The sequence below is a fragment of the Cadophora gregata genome, assembly GCF_030347475.1.
Source record: "Cadophora gregata isolate MNR1 chromosome Unknown scaffold_2, whole genome shotgun sequence".
NCBI classification, from domain to species: domain Eukaryota; kingdom Fungi; phylum Ascomycota; class Leotiomycetes; order Helotiales; family Ploettnerulaceae; genus Cadophora; species Cadophora gregata.
In genome coordinates, this window is record NW_026695925.1 from 1961144 (window position 1) to 1977780 (window position 16637).

At 49.1% G+C, this 16637-nt stretch overlaps 6 protein-coding genes across 6 annotated transcripts; 2 read left to right on the top strand and 4 right to left on the bottom strand.

Moving 5' to 3' along the window:
* Positions 1 to 423: 423 nt before the first annotated feature.
* On the bottom strand, positions 424 to 1962 carry ONS95_007936 (uncharacterized protein; the record flags this gene model as incomplete). Its single annotated transcript, XM_058501462.1, has 1 exon — positions 424 to 1962. One exon carries the CDS (start codon positions 1960 to 1962, stop codon positions 424 to 426), a length of 1539 nt encoding a protein of 512 aa, XP_058362782.1.
* Positions 1963 to 3652: 1690 nt separating this feature from the next.
* On the top strand, positions 3653 to 4425 carry ONS95_007937 (uncharacterized protein; the record flags this gene model as incomplete). The annotated part of the gene is made up of 3 exons (XM_058501463.1): positions 3653 to 3740; positions 3812 to 3932; positions 4029 to 4425. 3 exons carry the CDS (start codon positions 3653 to 3655, stop codon positions 4423 to 4425), a joined length of 606 nt encoding a protein of 201 aa, XP_058362783.1.
* A 108-nt stretch (positions 4426 to 4533) lies between these two features.
* On the bottom strand, positions 4534 to 8508 carry ONS95_007938 (uncharacterized protein). The gene is made up of 3 exons (XM_058501464.1): positions 7402 to 8508; positions 6847 to 7321; positions 4534 to 6794 (listed from the first exon to the last, which is right to left on the bottom strand). Exons 1-3 carry the CDS (start codon positions 7626 to 7628, stop codon positions 4752 to 4754), a joined length of 2745 nt encoding a protein of 914 aa, XP_058362784.1. The 5' UTR covers positions 7629 to 8508; the 3' UTR covers positions 4534 to 4751.
* Positions 8509 to 11257: 2749 nt separating this feature from the next.
* ONS95_007939 (uncharacterized protein) lies at positions 11258 to 13133 on the bottom strand (the record flags this gene model as incomplete). The annotated part of the gene is made up of 4 exons (XM_058501465.1): positions 11258 to 11658; positions 11709 to 12571; positions 12629 to 12677; positions 12770 to 13133. 4 exons carry the CDS (start codon positions 13131 to 13133, stop codon positions 11258 to 11260), a joined length of 1677 nt encoding a protein of 558 aa, XP_058362785.1.
* Positions 13134 to 14320: 1187 nt separating this feature from the next.
* On the bottom strand, positions 14321 to 15836 carry ONS95_007940 (uncharacterized protein; the record flags this gene model as incomplete). Its single annotated transcript, XM_058501466.1, has 2 exons — positions 14321 to 15428; positions 15478 to 15836. The coding sequence occupies 2 exons, from the start codon at positions 15834 to 15836 to the stop codon at positions 14321 to 14323; spliced, it is 1467 nt and encodes a 488-aa protein (XP_058362786.1).
* Positions 15837 to 16176: 340 nt separating this feature from the next.
* On the top strand, positions 16177 to 16524 carry LSM6 (U4/U6-U5 snRNP complex subunit lsm6; the record flags this gene model as incomplete). Its single annotated transcript, XM_058501467.1, has 3 exons — positions 16177 to 16288; positions 16339 to 16452; positions 16502 to 16524. The coding sequence occupies 3 exons, from the start codon at positions 16177 to 16179 to the stop codon at positions 16522 to 16524; spliced, it is 249 nt and encodes an 82-aa protein (XP_058362787.1).
* Positions 16525 to 16637: the final 113 nt, after the last annotated feature.

Here is a 16637-nt window from a genome sequence, read left to right on the forward strand (position 1 = left end):
TGTTTTTGTCATGCTAGCTGGATCTCCGTCAAGTGAGGGGAAATTGACACAGTCTTTGCTCGATTAACATGGCAGGATATCAGTCCCTCTGTGTGATCGTATACATTCCCATGTCCCAGTACGAGGGAAACCGAAAACCGATATAATTGCTTGACATTGTCTCTGAAACCAGAAAAAGAAGAGTTTTTGTTATCAATCATTTGCTATTCCAAAATCTCAATACCGCTATGATGTATTGGCACTCACTCCTTGTCAAATCATGGTTCTTCAGTCTACCAAGTCATCAAGCCCCTATTTTACGCTCGCTAAAGTCGAAACATGATCAACAACGCTAGGCAACGGTGACAGCCCAGCCAACACTCCAGGCCATGAGAAGATAAGGAAAATCACGCGCTTCCAGATTTGCATTCAGAACAATTACTACTACCGCCGTTCCGCCTCGGCGATGGCAGCATCTATCCTTCTCTCCTCCTCTTCTAACCTCGCCATTTCCTCCGCCGTCATCCCCTCCTCACTCAAGAATGGGGATTGCATGGCCCGCGTGTTCCCCGGGAAAACCTGCGGTAAATGCCTCGCATCCCCATAGATTGGCTCATCGTGGTACTGTTCAAAGCCTTCCCCCGACCGCGGACTCATCGCCCCGCTAGATGACGTCCCAGATGTAGTGCTAAGGCCTCTGGATACCGTGCTCGCCATCGTCGCGGCAGTTGGCTTGCGTCGTGGGATGGCTGCTGCGACTCCTGCATATGGTGCTGAAGGGACAGACTCGTACGATGCAAGCGCGGAGTGTCGTTGGCTTGGGAGGGCAGTTTCGTCGATGGGCGTAGTGGTAGGTGAGGCTGTTGGGTCGTCCTTTTCGGTAATAAGGTTGCGAGAAAAGGAATCGGTCTGCATGCTGTGTGTGAGCATTACTTGTTCGGGTTGGTTACGGCGAGCGTGTTTGCGACGGAGGAAGAGGAGAGCTAGGATGAGGAGGATAAGTGCAAATGCTAGAGCACCAAGGGCTATCCCGACTTTGGCTGCAACTGAAAGTCGGACGTCGCTTTTTGTGGAATCCGTGTCGGTAATTGTGGACTCTGGTGTAATAGTCGCAACATAGTTTGGTGGATTTGTGGCTGTAGTCATATCACTAGTGGTGCTTGGGGGGAGGATCGTGGTTGACTTCGGTGAGGTGGTGAAAGTAACTTGAGGGGTTCCTTGGGGGGGCGCAAGCTCAATGAAGTTGGAGTCTGGGCTGTCGAGCACGCGCATTAGCGTGCCAGGACTGGGCAGAATCAGATCTCGCTTTGCCTTGAGATGCCCACCACCTTGAGACGTTCGTCCTGGTCCGGAAAGTGCTGACGTTGTCGTAGGGGATGTTGAGTTTGTGGTCGTCTGGTCGTCTCCAATAAAGGGTGATATCTTGAATATCGCGCTGTAGTATTTACAATAATCGCCTAATGCAGTATTGCTCGCAAAACAGAAAAATAAGTTTTCAAATGTCCTTTCCCTGGACTCATCTTTCGTCGTGAAAGCGGCATGTTTCAGGGTTTCAATTGCGCTCTTGATGGGCACTGCTGACTCGAAGGGCGTGTCGGTACATTCAGCTTGGATGTTTCGGTATATACAGATGTCTAGTTGTCGATTGTAAGCAAACCCGCCTTCTCTCACATCTGCCATGAGCCTTTGCTTACTAGACTGGATATCAAGCAATTTTGCCGTATTTGAGGCATCTATTTGCCCGTCGGTGGCATTTGTTTCCAGCAGAAATATGGACAAATTGCGGACTGGCCCAGAGACCGGCAATGTCGACAATGCAAGCTGAGGTGTGTAGAAAATTGATATCTGCTCATCCAGTTGGATTTCTGTTTTGTCGAGCCTAAACTCCACAGTGTAATCCTCTGATAACTGCCCTTGGCCCCCAATCGCCATCACAGCCAGCACGAGGCTGAGGGTTGAACATATCATAGCATTTGCCCACATCACCAAATAAAATGACAAAGAACAGTAAGATTCTCTCTAACTCAACGAAATCGTAAAACCATCAAAAGAACCAGAAAGGAAACAAAAGGCTTCAGCTCAACAGTGTGGGGAAGCGTAATATTAACAACGCAGGAAGATCGAAGGATGAAAAAGAAGAGAAGTCAGCACAAACCGGACTGCGCCCCATTGTACGATGGCTCGGATGGGCACATCGCATCCTTTTGATACGGAGGGATGTTGGTGTATCAGGCTGTCCAATACAGAGCAGGCGGCACGATCCATTGGGCTAGAGGCCCTGCAGCTGCGCTGACCTGCAGAGCGAAGGATGCACAATAAGTGCGTCGCACAGGGTGCGCAGAGAGTGCGCATAGGGTATGGCTTGGATAGTTAGTACGTCTTCCTGCTTTAGGATATAGGAGGGGGCGGGGGGGGCTTATTTTTGGGAGCATGGTCGAGTCGTGAGAGGTGCAACTTTCGCCCGATCGAGGCACGATGTGAGTGAGTTCTCGCACTTACAATACTTATAATCATCATAGCCGAACGTGCAGTGAGCTGACATCAAGTACGCAAGTCGATTTCTCCAGGTTTGAATTGGTTGACCCGCTCCAGTTTGTGCTCCCAGTATTGACCGCTTAAAGGCTCGTTCGGATCGTCTTGTTTCATGTCCATCAGGACCACGTATGGTTTTGACGCCGGATTATTGCAATGGTAGCAGAACCGTATCGGTGCTTGAAGCGCTGGCCCTTCAATAATATGCAGCGAATGCCCTGGTAGTGGGTTTTTACAATGGACCTCTGTCTGAGCTGCAATGCTGGTCGTTGCAAAGAGCCTGAGCAAGACTTTCCAGCCCAGCAATGAATAGCCTCAACCTTCATCGCAGCCTTCAGCTCTTACTCCAGGCTTAATCGGCCTTGCCGTGCCACTTTATTGCCCCTCTAACAGCAACACTGAAAATCCAGAAGACAGCTCTGATTCTAAGACGGGCATTTGCCCTAGCTCCAGGAATTCCAGAGCTAGAGGCAATCAAATGCAGCTCTCGAAATGGTCTCCGGATTTAGCTTTGTTGGTGAAATCTGGAGATGAGGCAGAGTGATGTTGGAGGGGGCGGCCTCAGAGGACCGGAATTTGAAGGTTATTCTGGGAAGGAATATCATCTCAGAGCTGGACGACTAGAGAGACGCCCATTAAAGCTGTAACACGGTTCCCATAATTAGCAAATTTTAGCAAGGGCTCATACTGAAGACTGGAAAGTATTGAGACCGAGACTGAGAATGCAGAAAGACCATAGAGATACCCAGTCTGGGCGATGTAGATAATGGGTAGCTTCTTGTGGATATCCACGGTGGTTCCTCGACGCCCAGAAGAGAAGAAAATGCCACAATCAAGGTCTCAAATCTGACAGAAAGTGATTAATAGACGTAGGAAACATTGAATTATACGAAGAGATGGGTTGATCATGGCGAAAAGTAAACAAAGGCACCCGAAGAGCGTCGGCTTTCGAAACCCGCTAACCTCCAGTTGACCTGACCCAGACAGACCCTCCCCTCCTCACATTAGCTCGACCTCCAATGCCCCTCACCTCACACTCCAGGAACACAACTCCAAGCTTCAATCAACCTCATTCCTCAATTTCACAGCCCCTCCAGCAGACCAACAATTAACCACCCAATTAAGAATCGCCAAACCCACAATGGCATCTCTCAAAGGACCTGGAGAAGCTCAACAGCATGACGGCAGCAGTCTCCGCATCGGCATCGTTCACGCACGCTGGAACACCAGTACGTTTGACCCCGCCATGCCGGAGAGCAGGCACCATGGAGGAGACTAACCATGTTTACACATTAAACAGCTATAATCGAGCCGCTTCTCGCAGGCACAAAGGCAAAACTCCTAGCTTCCGGAGTCAAGGAATCGAATATCGTCGTGCAATCCGTGCCGGGATCGTGGGAGCTTCCAATTGCTTGCTCGAAGTACATGCCCCCCTACAACTTCCCTTCCCTACCCGGCAGCACTCCTCTGGGGAATACTCATACCATTATTTTATTCTAACACCAGATCACCAACAGACTCTTCTCCGCCTCCCAAATCCAATCCACAACCTCCTCCACCCTCGGCGCAGGCGACCTCCTCGGCTCAAGCACCACAGACCTCACAACCCTCTCCCTGGAAAACAAGACTTCATCCGGTCCCTTCGATGCCATCATCGCCATCGGGGTGCTCATAAAGGGCGAGACTATGCATTTCGAGTACATTGCCGAGTCAGTTTCGCACGGCCTGATGCGTGTACAGCTCGACACAGGTGTGCCTTTGATCTTTGGCCTGTTGACGGTTCTGGATGAGGAGCAGGCCAAGGCGAGGGCGGGGATTACCAGTGGAAGCCATAACCATGGAGAGGACTGGGGTTTGGCGGCCGTAGAACTGGGAGTTAAGAGGAGAGATTGGGCGGCGGGGAAGATTGCGTGATCGGTTGATGTGTGGTTTATTCTTACAATTGGATTTAGGTGTTTCAGGGTTGGATAGGAGAGAAGGATTGACAATGCATTCAGGTAGAGAAAACAAAACCAAAGGATATCAAGCTGGGTGTCCTGAATTATATTATTACAAGTCCATGACATGCATGACTATTACGCGTGCCAACTTTGCTTTGGCTGGTTTGCAACATCAACATAGCTTGCTTACGTTGATCCAAAACTGCGATCCAATTCTTTGAACGCCATCCAATATGCTCCAATGCAGTATGTATGTGACAGATTTTACTCATCTCGTCCAGAATCTATGCACCCGACACATCATTGTGCGTATCCCATCATTTCCTTGAGTCCGTTATGGTCCTTGTCTTTCTTGGTTCGCCAGAGAGACTTCTTCTTCTCCCTCTTCTTCGCCATTTCCTCCCATCCTTCTTCATCATCTTCGTCCGAGGCGTTGGTTGTTTTCTTCACCATCTTGATGGTAGAGCCATTCTTGCTCTCCCAGCCGAGACCTGACATGGTTGATGCTCTCGCTTTGTTCTCCTGTGCTTGTGGGGGAGCTTGTGACACCGGTCTATACCGGCCCGGCAGTCCAACGTTGCTTCGCTCAGATGGAGCGATAGACGGGGCATAGCCTCCCTGGGCATGGATTGAGGGCGAGTACATGCTCCCGCTCCCACCCTGCATCCATGGCACTGAATTTGGATCCAACATGGTCATTGCTCGTTGATGGGTGCCGAAGTTATGGGAGCTACCTGGACGAAGCTGCTGGGCGCTACCAGGACGCGGAATCTCTGCTACACCTTGTGGAGTCAAATGCCCATTTGGTGGACCCTGGCCGCCAGCAGTCATCATTTGCATGAATTGCATCTGCATCTGCATGAACTGCTGCATTTGTTGTGACATTTGGATCTGTGCTTGATCTCCAGCAGTCATCATCATTGGGTTCATAGGACCCATTGGCCCCATACCATTGTACATGCTACCGCCTCCTTGTGGTTGCATCCCCATGGGGTTAAACCCACTACCCTGGGGTGGCCCGTAGTCGCCTTGGGGATTCGGACTACCTCTCCTCATAGCTCGAGAACGCTCTTCTGTCGCAATTACTCCAACCAAACCTCCAGGAGGCAAACCCCTGGGAGCGGCACCACCATTTACAGAGCCAGCTCCGCCACCAAATGCCAGAGATTCCCTGTGCATTGGGTTCACCAAACCTGCACCAACATACGGATCCTGAGGCAAGTTTCTGGCGAAGACTGGCAGTCTGCTATCCGCACCAACAACACCTCCGGCAGTTGACTGGGCTCCAGACCGAAGGTTGGGGTTGCTGGCCATATTTCTTACGGGCTGCTTGCCCTTATTAGGAAATCCATGTGCTTGCAAGATGGCTAGTGGAACTTCCTCATCCTCTTCCTCGCCGTCCTCAACACCATTGGCCAGGTTTGGACTGCTCTGTGTCGCATACATACTAGGGCGAGCCGGAGGAAGTGATTCTCCAGTAACCTTCATCATTTGCTGCCGATACACCGCCATATGGGCCTCCTGTTTGCGACGTTGCTTGGCGAGCTGTTTGTTCTTCTCGGCCTCGTCTTCATCATCATCATATGGCTCTTCCTCCTCGTCCTCGTCATCCTCCTTGGCCTGACCTCCAAAGCCCCTGAGACGCTCCTGGTCCTGTTTGTACCGTTCAAACTGTGCTGGCGTCATAACCTTATTCTGGGGGGCGGCTTGCCCCATCAACGGCGATGAAGCTTTTTCGTTAAATCGCTGTGCTAAGTTCGCAGAAGCTGCAATGTGAACGTCAAACATATTGTCCTCGGAGACTTTTGCAACAGGTTTCCGTGCTTTTGGCGTTGCATCAACAGAACCAGTACCCCAGCTTGCAATTGTTGCATCGTCCACCTTGTACCCAGAGTCCGAAGGAAGTGCCCAACTATCACGAACCTTCGACTCATAACCAGTATCGTTCATGCGTCGACTTGCACTGATTGACTCCCGCAGAAGCCTGGCGTCTTCATCAACGGCATCTCCATATTCCAGGGTGGATTGTCGTTTTGGTTCCATGATGGCACTACTACGTCGGAGTCCGCTTAGTGGCCCACCTGGTCTTTGTGGTCGACTATAGGATGCTGGGCTGTCATTTGTCGTGCGTGTAGTAGAATTGTGCTGTGGGACTGGGGGAGGTGTATTATGGGGTGCAAAAACAGGGCTTGCACCGGCCATTAAACCTTCATGAGAATGTTGGCTACTCCATGAATACTGCGATGGCTCAATCTGCTTGCTCTTGTCGATGTTCAGCGGGGAAGGTTGGTTGAAACGACTGGCAGTGAGTGAACGATTTGCAGGACCAGAGGGGGCGGTGTCCTAGATACGAAAATTAGAATTTCGGAGATTGAATGTGGACCGGCACACTTACCGGGCTCCGTGACATGGCTCTGTTTGTTTCAGCATCCATGACGGCACTCCTGCGCTTGTCAATACCATTGAACATATCCGAAAAATCCCCTCCGAGGCTCAAACCCAGATCTCTCTCATCTAATTTTGGAGGAGTTGCTGTACTTGCGTAACTCGAGGCTGTCACGGCTCTCTGTCTGCCCGTCTGCTCCTCATCAAGTACAGGCGACTGTGGTTCTTTTGATATCGGAGGAGGTGGAGTTTGCCCTTTACTGTGTCTTCCCCAAGATAGAGTGCGGCCGGCATTCTTCAGTGAGAAAGCAGATGCTGATTTTGGTACTGGAGGCAACGGGATGTCGCTGAATGGTTTGTCATGAGGTGACTTCCAGTCGTCCCGTCGCGGCAGATCCGTAGATGAAGGAGCTGTAGATGCTGCACTCAGTCGAGATGAATTATCAGTGGTTGAGATGGTATTGGTGTTGGAAGCACCACTGTCACTTCACAACAGTCAGTAATCATATGATATAACTAAAGCCATAATTCCCCTGGCACAATTGCGCTTTAATTGCATGCTTACCGATTGTAAATGCTCTCGAACATGTTGTCGTCATCAACTGTCGAGGTCTTTGGTCTCAACGGCACTGTTGCCGATTTCGCGAACTTCTTTCCCCCGTCGAATGAACGACCCGCGCCGTCTTCACGCTCGAACACCTTGAATGATGGTTCAGAGGTTGTCCCTTGAGCCACGTCCAGCTCATTCGCGGTCGATTTGCGCCGCCCGAATCCTTTGGGAAACTTCGGCATGTAGTAAAGATTATGATCGAGAACGACTGTATATCGTTCTCGAACTCATACGACAAGCAGGCCGTGCAGTAATGCAAATATGGAAGATATTATATCGTGGATAGGTTAGAATCAGGGTAGAGTATCTGCCGTATTGTTCAATCACGTCGTATGCTGTGCATCGAAACAAGTGGTACGAAAAGAATCGGGTATGTGGTCGTCAATGAAGCCTCAAGGAGAGAAAGGTCTTCTGGCTGGAAGAACCAGGAGGTTGGAATTAGCAAATGTTCAAGAACTTATGCGGGTAGCCGGTGCCTGGGACTGGTGGGTTGACCAAGTGGAAGCAATCGTGACGGGTTGCATGCAATGCACGACAACTGCCACCGTGATTCGGGCAAGATTTGTTCTAGAGGTAAGGGATACACGCCAGTAGTCGTGTTAGAGTGCGAGCGAAGGCTGAAAAGAGTGTCGATGTGACGACGATGATGATCTAAGACCCGCAGGTAGTCCCACCCTTCACATCGGTATCGGTGATGTCGTTCGCTCGCTGGTGACATGGAGTTTGGGGAGGCGATTCGAGAGGCTGAGTCGTTTGTTGATGTTGCGATGAATCCCTAATTTTAGACCGTCCAATCCAGGCTACGGAATCCAGGGTGGCCAGGGACAAGAAAACAGCAAGGTACTCACAAAACAGAAGGCAGCAGGCGTGCGAGAAACGAAGGGGGTATTTGGCGATAGCGATGGCAAAGGGAGCAGCAATTACAGTGTAGTGCAGTGCAGTGCAGTCAGCACGTCGACGATGAGGCGGGAGAAAAAGAGGAGGTCGGAGAGGAGAGGAGAGGGAGTCGAAAGAGTCGAAAGAGTCGAAAGAGTCGAAAGAGTCGAAGGAGTCGAAAGAGTCGAAGGAGTCGAGTCCTCTGGTGTGGGCCGTGTGGTGGGCAAGGCGAGGCAGGGTACGGAGGTAAGTTAAAAGGTAAAAAGTAAAAGGTAAAAGGTAAAAGGTAAAAGGTAAAATGTAAAAGGTAGAGTAGGTAAATTACCTTAGGCTCGGTAGGGTAGGCAAGGTTGCTGCTGCTCTGTGTTGGGAGCTCGTGTTTTTCGCTGAGGTGGAAAGCGCCTTTAGCTTGGATCCAGCCAGCTGTGGCGTGGACTACCCAGCAGCCGTCCCTGGGCTAGCACAAATGAGGATCGCACTTCGACAATTGGGGCGTGGATTTATGGAATGGCAATAATATTTTCTGTCCAGAAATGCGTCCCTGTGGATATAAAATATCCATGCATATCCAGGGTTCTCTGACTCTGGCTCTGGCTCTGGCTCTGGCTGCTTTCTTCCGGACCTCTCGCTTCGATCATTGCTTTTCAAATCCCAATGCCACCGTTTGATATCATCATGTTTAAAAAAAATAATCTACAGCCTCGGATCGCGTCCCCCGGGACAGAGTAGAGTCTTGCAGCGAATGGCTCCGTTGTACCGTTGTACAGTCAGAGTGCAAACCATGGATCCGGGTTGATCTGCTGTAACTCAGAGAGTCCAGACACTCAGACTCTCTCTCTCATGGAAGTCCACTTGTCCAACACACCCACGTCTGGATCTGGATGCAGCTCCATATGGACCTTCGAAAAGGAGAACCAACGTTGAAAGTATTCCGACCGGTGTCCAAGCACGCACTGTTCATGACATGCCCTTTTGGTCACTTCCAAGGAAACGGCAAGGCAGAGTCAATACAGTCGAGCATGGATCCGCCGGAATGCCGATACTAATGCCCGAAATGTTCATTATGCCCATTGCTTCATCTGATGTCCTGTCTGAAATTGACAGCTGCTTGTCAAAGTTCAAACCAGTTTGACTCGAGAAACTTAATTTTTGAGATCATCTCGCAAGCTTGTTTTAAGCAGTCGCGTCGTTCTCCTCAGATCTATAAATATAAGCATAAACCCGCATTTTCCAACTTGCCCCATCTGTGACTCCCGCTTTCTTTCCTTCATTCATTCTTTCATTCTTTCTTTCTTTCTTCCTTGATCATCCCAACTGCGACGGCCTCTCGTCGATGCCGCGATGAAGGGTCCAGGGCAGTCGACAGATCCGCGTTCCGGTATTGGCAATGCATGGACCTACCATCCGATTCCATTACTCAGGGGTAACTGCGCATATTTGAAGTTTAAGGTTACATAGGTAAATTTTATGATGACGTGCCGAGCAGGCAATAAATATCTTCCACTCCGAGCGAGTACGAGCCTCCAAATCTCCTTTATCCCACCCCTTTTCCGGAGCTTTCAGTATCCTCGTAGTCACCCTTATATTTCTTCACAGCAGCGCAATACTTTATTTACATCAATGGAGAGATTAGGAAAGATAAGGTAGAACTGCAAGAACTGTCCCTGACCCCACGTGCAAGGCAATCCCCTGTTTTCGACCCCTGTGCTTGGTCTCCAATTGAGCAATTGCACATCCTTGTCCTGCTGATCGGGTTCAGATCGGATTATCCACCAGATTCGATCGCCAAACACTCGTTTCCCTCTCCATTCCGTTCCCATCTCGCCCATCTTCTTTCGATGGAATTTACCCAGCCGAAAATCCCGTCCCACGTTCGGTAAAAGAACGAACAAACACCCTACCTTATGTAAACACAACGCCAAAGAGGCATCTAAATACTACCAACGGGAACTAGCTAAATCACAAAACTCACGTACAGCAATCTTCAACCGGATCAATCGAGTTAGTTTCAATCGCCACTTGCATAAGCTCCTGTGTAGTTCTGTCCACAGTGTCCAGTCCCCGCAGCCAAAAAGGCCACGACTTGGCATTTCCAAGACATAAAGTCACCTTGTCGTCCGAGATTGACGCTAATCATGGAGAAGTCTCTCTTCCGAGGAACACATGTCTGTCCTCCCTTGCCCCCATTCGCCCATGTATCGTCATCCTATCCCAAGTGCTCATCCCAGAACAAACCTTGGAAAGCTGCCTGCCTCGCTGCTCACTGGGAATTGGGGGGGTTCGTGAATCGAGGCGTTGAAATATTGAGTAGAATCAACCTCTGTAGATCTCAGTTCATGATCTCATGAACAAGATTACTATGGCTATGCGCTTGCGGGACATTGATGAAATTGCATTTGCTTCATGAGGGGATGGTTCCGCTGGGGAGATGGGAGGCGCCGCCCATGATGCTGGGGCCGCTGGGCGCTCTGAGGTTTTGATCTATCTGGACTCACAGATATTTTATGTATTTGGGAGCTTGGACATTGATGTGTGCTCAATGTCGCACTTCTGTCTGATTTTCAATAAGAGCAGCAACGCCGTCCCAGGCCGAGTGTCTGAAGCGAGGTTGGATAGTGAAGCTTTCTAAGAAAGCCTATCTCATTGACACCAAGAAGACGCGAGTATTCCCGACCACCGATATTTCAGAACCTGTACTAGCCACTGTCCTTCCTCATCTAGTGGTATATACAAAGCATCCATACTTCTCGGAGTGCTTAGATTTCTATCGCGCCGGCATAAGCATATTCCTTGGAGACAAAGGAATGACTCTAAAATACAATTCGACGTGAGAGAAAGTTACCCACTCCAATTAGAGCAACTTATATCCAACCACACTTCCGCAACTTATACCATTGCTGTACCACAGCCATTGTCATACAATTCAGTCGCCAGTCTACTCTCCTTGTTGTTGCATATGTGTTGGAAGATTCCAGGATGCATAATCCTGATGAACGAATGCTCGATCAACAGTCGGTACTGATTCCAGAACATATTGCAGTGACTCTCCCAAGTCATGGCTGTCTCGCAAGCTCATGTTTTCGTCAAGTACAATATCCACCTCCACATTGAGTTTGTCTCCGGCATGATAAGCTTGCAAGCCTTGGATTTGCTTGATGGTTTTAGCGAATCGCATCGTGAGATAGAGGAGAACATTCCGTTCATCGGCTGTTGCAGCTGCACCAGAGAGGTTGCGAATATGGCCAGCTGATGTTCCTGCCCAGTTAAAGATGACATAGAGTGATAGCGCAAGGCCACCTAAGGCGTCCATCCACCATAGCTTTGCGTAAAATCCAACTAGACTCAAGTTAGATATCACAAGACTTCGAAAAGAAACTTGTACTGACCAAGCGGGAATATTATACTGAAAATGTTGAAGACAACATCGGTCATGGCATCCTGTGCTAATGCTTGAACACTCGAATTCTTGATAAGGCGGCAGTAGAGCCAGCACAGGAACTTGATCAAGACAGTACTCGACATTATAATAATAGCGGGAAGTGTGAGCTGAATGATGGAATGATCTCCTGAGTGCAGTCTGCTCACACATTCGAGCCCAACTTGGAAGAACGAAGTAACCATGATGACCGAGAACACCAAGACACCGATAGGTTCCAAACGCCTTCTACCAACAGGGTACTGATACTGATCTTGAGATTCAATCATTCTTGTTGTAGTCCACACGATTGCCGTGCTGAGAAAGTCGAGAGCAGCATCCACCAGGGAGGCCAATACGGACAAAGAGCTGGTGAGCACTATAACGGCAATCTTTCCAGCTAGGAGGATCCCATTGGCTGCTAGATTCACGTATATGGCGATCTGAACGATTCTGTCACCACTTTCAACACTGTCGTCTTCCATTCCAGGGATCTCAGGGCGTGGTCCGTCAAAGTCATCCTCGTCCTCATCGTCTCGTCCAAGTAAAGGTGTGATTTCACTAGCAACTTTGTAGAGGTCCCGGGGGGTTCTCTTGACTTTCTTTGTTGTCGTGCCATTGACAGCGACGAAGTCATCGTCCTCTGGTGTGGGAGGTTCTTCAGATATAGTAGGGGGAACTTCTAAATCTCGCAGGGCTGCAGAACTCTGATGGCCACTTCCTGGTGTATTGTTATACTCATTCAGTAGGTCGTGAGGGAGAGAAGAGTCGAGGAGTCGATCGATGTAGATGTATTGTTGCACCAAGCTGTTGGTCCTTTCGTAGTACTGGCGACTAAGGTATGAGTGTTCAGTTATTGTTCCACAGCATGGCGGGGTTCCCAAAGCTTACATCGGCTTCTTCATGGTCTTCAACTGTTCCTCGGTTTTCCAGTACCTCTCTGCAAGTCACATCAGAATCGCTGACTTGACAATGGAAATTCACCATTGGCAAGTGCTCGGCTGGAAAAGAAACGGCTCAGAAGTTACTCACCCCACTTGTATCGAGGATTGCTATTCCCAATAAGCCTTTGGCTTCGCATCTGAGGTCCATTGAGAATGAGGCTCAAACGTCGTTCGTCAATGCTCTTGAAGTCGTCTCCATCATCGTATTCTCGCGATCGTCTGTCCCCCACCTCTTCATCATCCAGCGATTCCCTACCACGAATAATCGATGATGGTCGCCTCTGCATGGTATGCAGAGATTGACTCGAGCGAGACTTGATAAGGCTAACGAGAGCTCCGGTTCCATGGGTAGCCATCGGATTGACCTCTTCGTTGTTCAAGGGCAGCCATCCTCGAGGTCTCGCTATCCTCCCGTACACTTTGGGGGGCGACGAGCCATATTCGTCCGTCATTTTTAGCAGGAGCTCCTTCCACGGGCTACAGATGCTATGGAGAAAAGTTCGAGGAGAACATGTTGTTGCACAGAGGTTAGGGAACGGAGTGGATATTGTTGATGCCAAGATGTCGAATGTTCCCAAGGTTCTCTTTGTCTCAACATCGGCGGCCACTGCGCTACATTATGGCGGGAGATCAGATGTCACCCCTGCCAGGATCCACATATTTCATGCGGCTAATGAGTCGCATCCATGAAAAGTCCGATGTTCTTACCAAACAGTGAACTCTTTCAAATGGTCTGAAAGAGCTTTACTTCTGACGAAAAGAAATAAGATCTATGCCTTAGGGGGACTTAGCAATAGAGTTCACGAGTGCGGACTTCAGAAAAGTTGCCTATCTAGGAAATCTTGCCAAGGGAGCTCTGTGTCTTTAGAAAACCTAATATATCCCTACCTCTGAAATACACATTTAGGACCCTTGTACTTTGACTTTCAAAAGTCAAGTTGCGAACTCTGAATTATTTACTTCTGTGTAGTTTATAAGACTGAATCAGGTTAAAAGTGGAGTTAAGGTGTGTTTCCTTAAAAGAGATTCATTGTTACAACCTTTTAAGGTTAGAGAGAAACTCAGGTAGAAAATCGGCTGCTAAATGTCCAAATCCGAAGTATACACAGGTTCTGTGCATATCTTAGACAATCAAAGCGGCAAAGTCAAATCACATGAAAGCGCAGTTGCCCAATCCCTCTACTTGTATTAGGCTTACGAGAACGTTTAACGTATACTCTGCTCCATGTGTTCTTACTCATCTCAAGGGCGACAAGTCCACAGGCGGGAAATACCCACTCTTCTCACAAGTCTCGTGAACTTAGCTTTCGATCAGACTCCTTAAAACAGCTTGACAAATGGAAGAATGTCTTGGGGCTTCATTGAGGGGCTTCGTCCTGGAACTTCACGTTCCGATGCCTCCCCTCGAACCGATCGCGTGCTGTACCTATAAGGCACCATCATGTATGATCCATTAATCGTCACAGCCTGGACTTAAATATGCCGCAGTAGAACTCGTAAATTCCAGTGAGAAGAATTATTCTTAGAGCAACAAAAGAAGCGCTTACAAAGATTCCAGCCACATCCCAAACCATCATCACCATATCCGGGTATCATAGTTGTACTTTAACACCGTAACGCCATGCTGATAAGCAAACGGTCACTGAATATGAACCTCTACCGAGTCCATATCCCCAAGCTCCGTGTCCTCGACCTTGTCGTCAGGTTCGAGCTTATCTCCATCGAAATGAAGTGTGATCTCCTTTTCGTCTACAATATCCTTCTCTCTCCGAAACGCATCCATAATTTTCTGGACTGTCGTGTGAGGTTTGACCATGAGCTTGTAGTCCGTATATTCTCGAGATTTCATAATCAGTCTCGTTCTCTGCACCGATGCCGGTTCCGGAACTGGTTCATCTTCACTGTTCTCCCGCTCTCCTCTCTGTTTCGCTTCGTGGCCCTTCTTCCAGGCTGCGAAAGTCTCTTCCGTCCAGGCTTCTAAGTGCACCTTGCCGTCGCCGAGACTGTCCACCGACAATTTCCCTCCTCCTTCCACGCAGCCACTGCAATTTGAAAAGTCATACAGCTTATTGCCTTTCCAAGTAAGGAAGATGGATTCTTTCATCTCTGGTGACATTTTCTGTCCATCAAATACTTGCTTGTCGCACCACGCCCATCGTACCTCCCTTAATTTTCCATATAGCTTTCTCTTAACACCAACAGGCTTTGAGCCACGAATCCTGGACGTAATGAGTATTTCGATGACTGGTTCCAAATCATTAGATGTATTTTCTGTATCAAAAATGTCATCACCCTCCATATCGCCATGAATTTTGCTTGCAGCAGCGGCTTCCGCTTTTGCCTTCAATGCTGCCTGTAGCCTTTGTCGTTCCTTTGCGGCTGCAACTAGTTCTGGAAATTCCTCTTCTGACATACTTGCATCGTCTTCAGCAGGTGGAGGCGGACGCGAGGGCGGTACCACTCGTGGAGCAATCCCAAAATCCTCGTCATCGTCATCCAGAGATATCGGATGGTTCGCTTTCATATCAGGAAACCTACAGGTACCATTCACACTCTCATTTTCGGTGTCACCAGCACCGTCGCCATCGCTATCACTCAAAGATATATACCCTTTCGCTATGTCCTTTTGTGGTTTCGGAGACTCGGATTTGCGTGCACTTAGCTCTTTCGTGTATTTCGCTGAGAGTGTGGTTGGAGAGCCTCGAACTCTGTATCTTTCCTTACCCATTGAAGAATACGCAGAGTCTCTGGGATCTGTTAGAACTCATAGACGTAGACATATGGTCCGATACTCGCCTGCGAATTTCACTCGTCTCAGCAACATCATTGACAGCGTCGTCGTTTGGCGTGTGCGCATCATTCTGCTCAGACACCCGCCTCCTCTTCTCCTCCATCAGACTTCGCTCTGTCACATCTGCACTCATAGAAGACCTCTTTCGTTCAAGCCTAGCCAACTTCCTCTGTCGTCTGCGCTCCTCCTCTGCCTGCTGGAGATGGTATACATCCTTTGCGCGACTGAAGAGGTCGACAGGCTCTTTATTGTCAGGAATCTTTGCCGTAATCTTTTTGCTGAAAAGCGACTTTTTGACTTTTGGGGCGAGCTTTGGGGGAGCTGGCGTTTCCTCAGCGGACAGGTCACCGAAGTCGTCTTCCATTGCTTCAGCAACTGAGTTCTGTGCAGGTGGTTCGCGCGAAGTGGGTGGAGGTAGAGGTGAGCTGAGTTGAAGTGGGGACGGTTGGACGCGACGAGTCCTGCGCTAGTCATTTCACTTCAGCAAGACGTCGAGTTGCACTTCAATAGAAGTTTGTTAATACTTCATGTCAACCTGATTATCTTCAAAACAAAACATTCTCCGGGAATCGCATCATACAGTCAGCCACAGGACTCATTCTATCTTTTCCCCTTCTGCTTTTGCCGACCCAAAAGCTCTTTGTCGCAAGGCAAACAACCCCACCTCGGAACATCGACAGCGCAAATCGACAGCGCAAATCGACATGGAGAATGGTACTCCCACCCAAGGCGAAGGCAAGGACCCTTCAGGATTCTTGAGCGAGATCATCGGTAGCTCAGTTACTGTCAAGCTGAACAGCGGAGTAGTCTACAAGGGTATGGCCAAGCTCCCTGAGCGTAGTCATAAATACTGATGTTTGCGCTAGGAGAGCTACAAAGCATTGATGGCTACATGAACTTAGCGCTGGAGAAGTGCGAGGAGCATGTTGATGGCGTAAAGAGGAGAAGTTACGGTGATGCTTTTGTGCGGGGGAACAATGGTGAGCTATCCAACGCTCTCAAGGAAATGGCTGCTAATTACACAAATAGTCATGTACATCTCCGCAGATTGAGCGGAATTACTTGGGCGAGTTGTCAAACAAGTCAGCATTTAATTGGAGTTCTGGGGGTCATCGAGACAATGACACGGCGTTGGGTTTATCTCTTGAAGAGCTAAAAAGGAATT

Coding starts and splice junctions, on each gene's coding strand:
- ONS95_007938 (XM_058501464.1), bottom strand. CDS start 7,628: ATGCCGAAGTTTCCCAAAGGATTCGGGCGGCGCAAATCGACCGCGAAT. Junction 7,322..7,401: donor TTCGAGAGCATTTACAATCG/GTAAGCATGCAA, acceptor ACTGTTGTGAAG/TGACAGTGGTGCTTCCAACA. Junction 6,795..6,846: donor GAGCCATGTCACGGAGCCCG/GTAAGTGTGCCG, acceptor TTTCGTATCTAG/GACACCGCCCCCTCTGGTCC.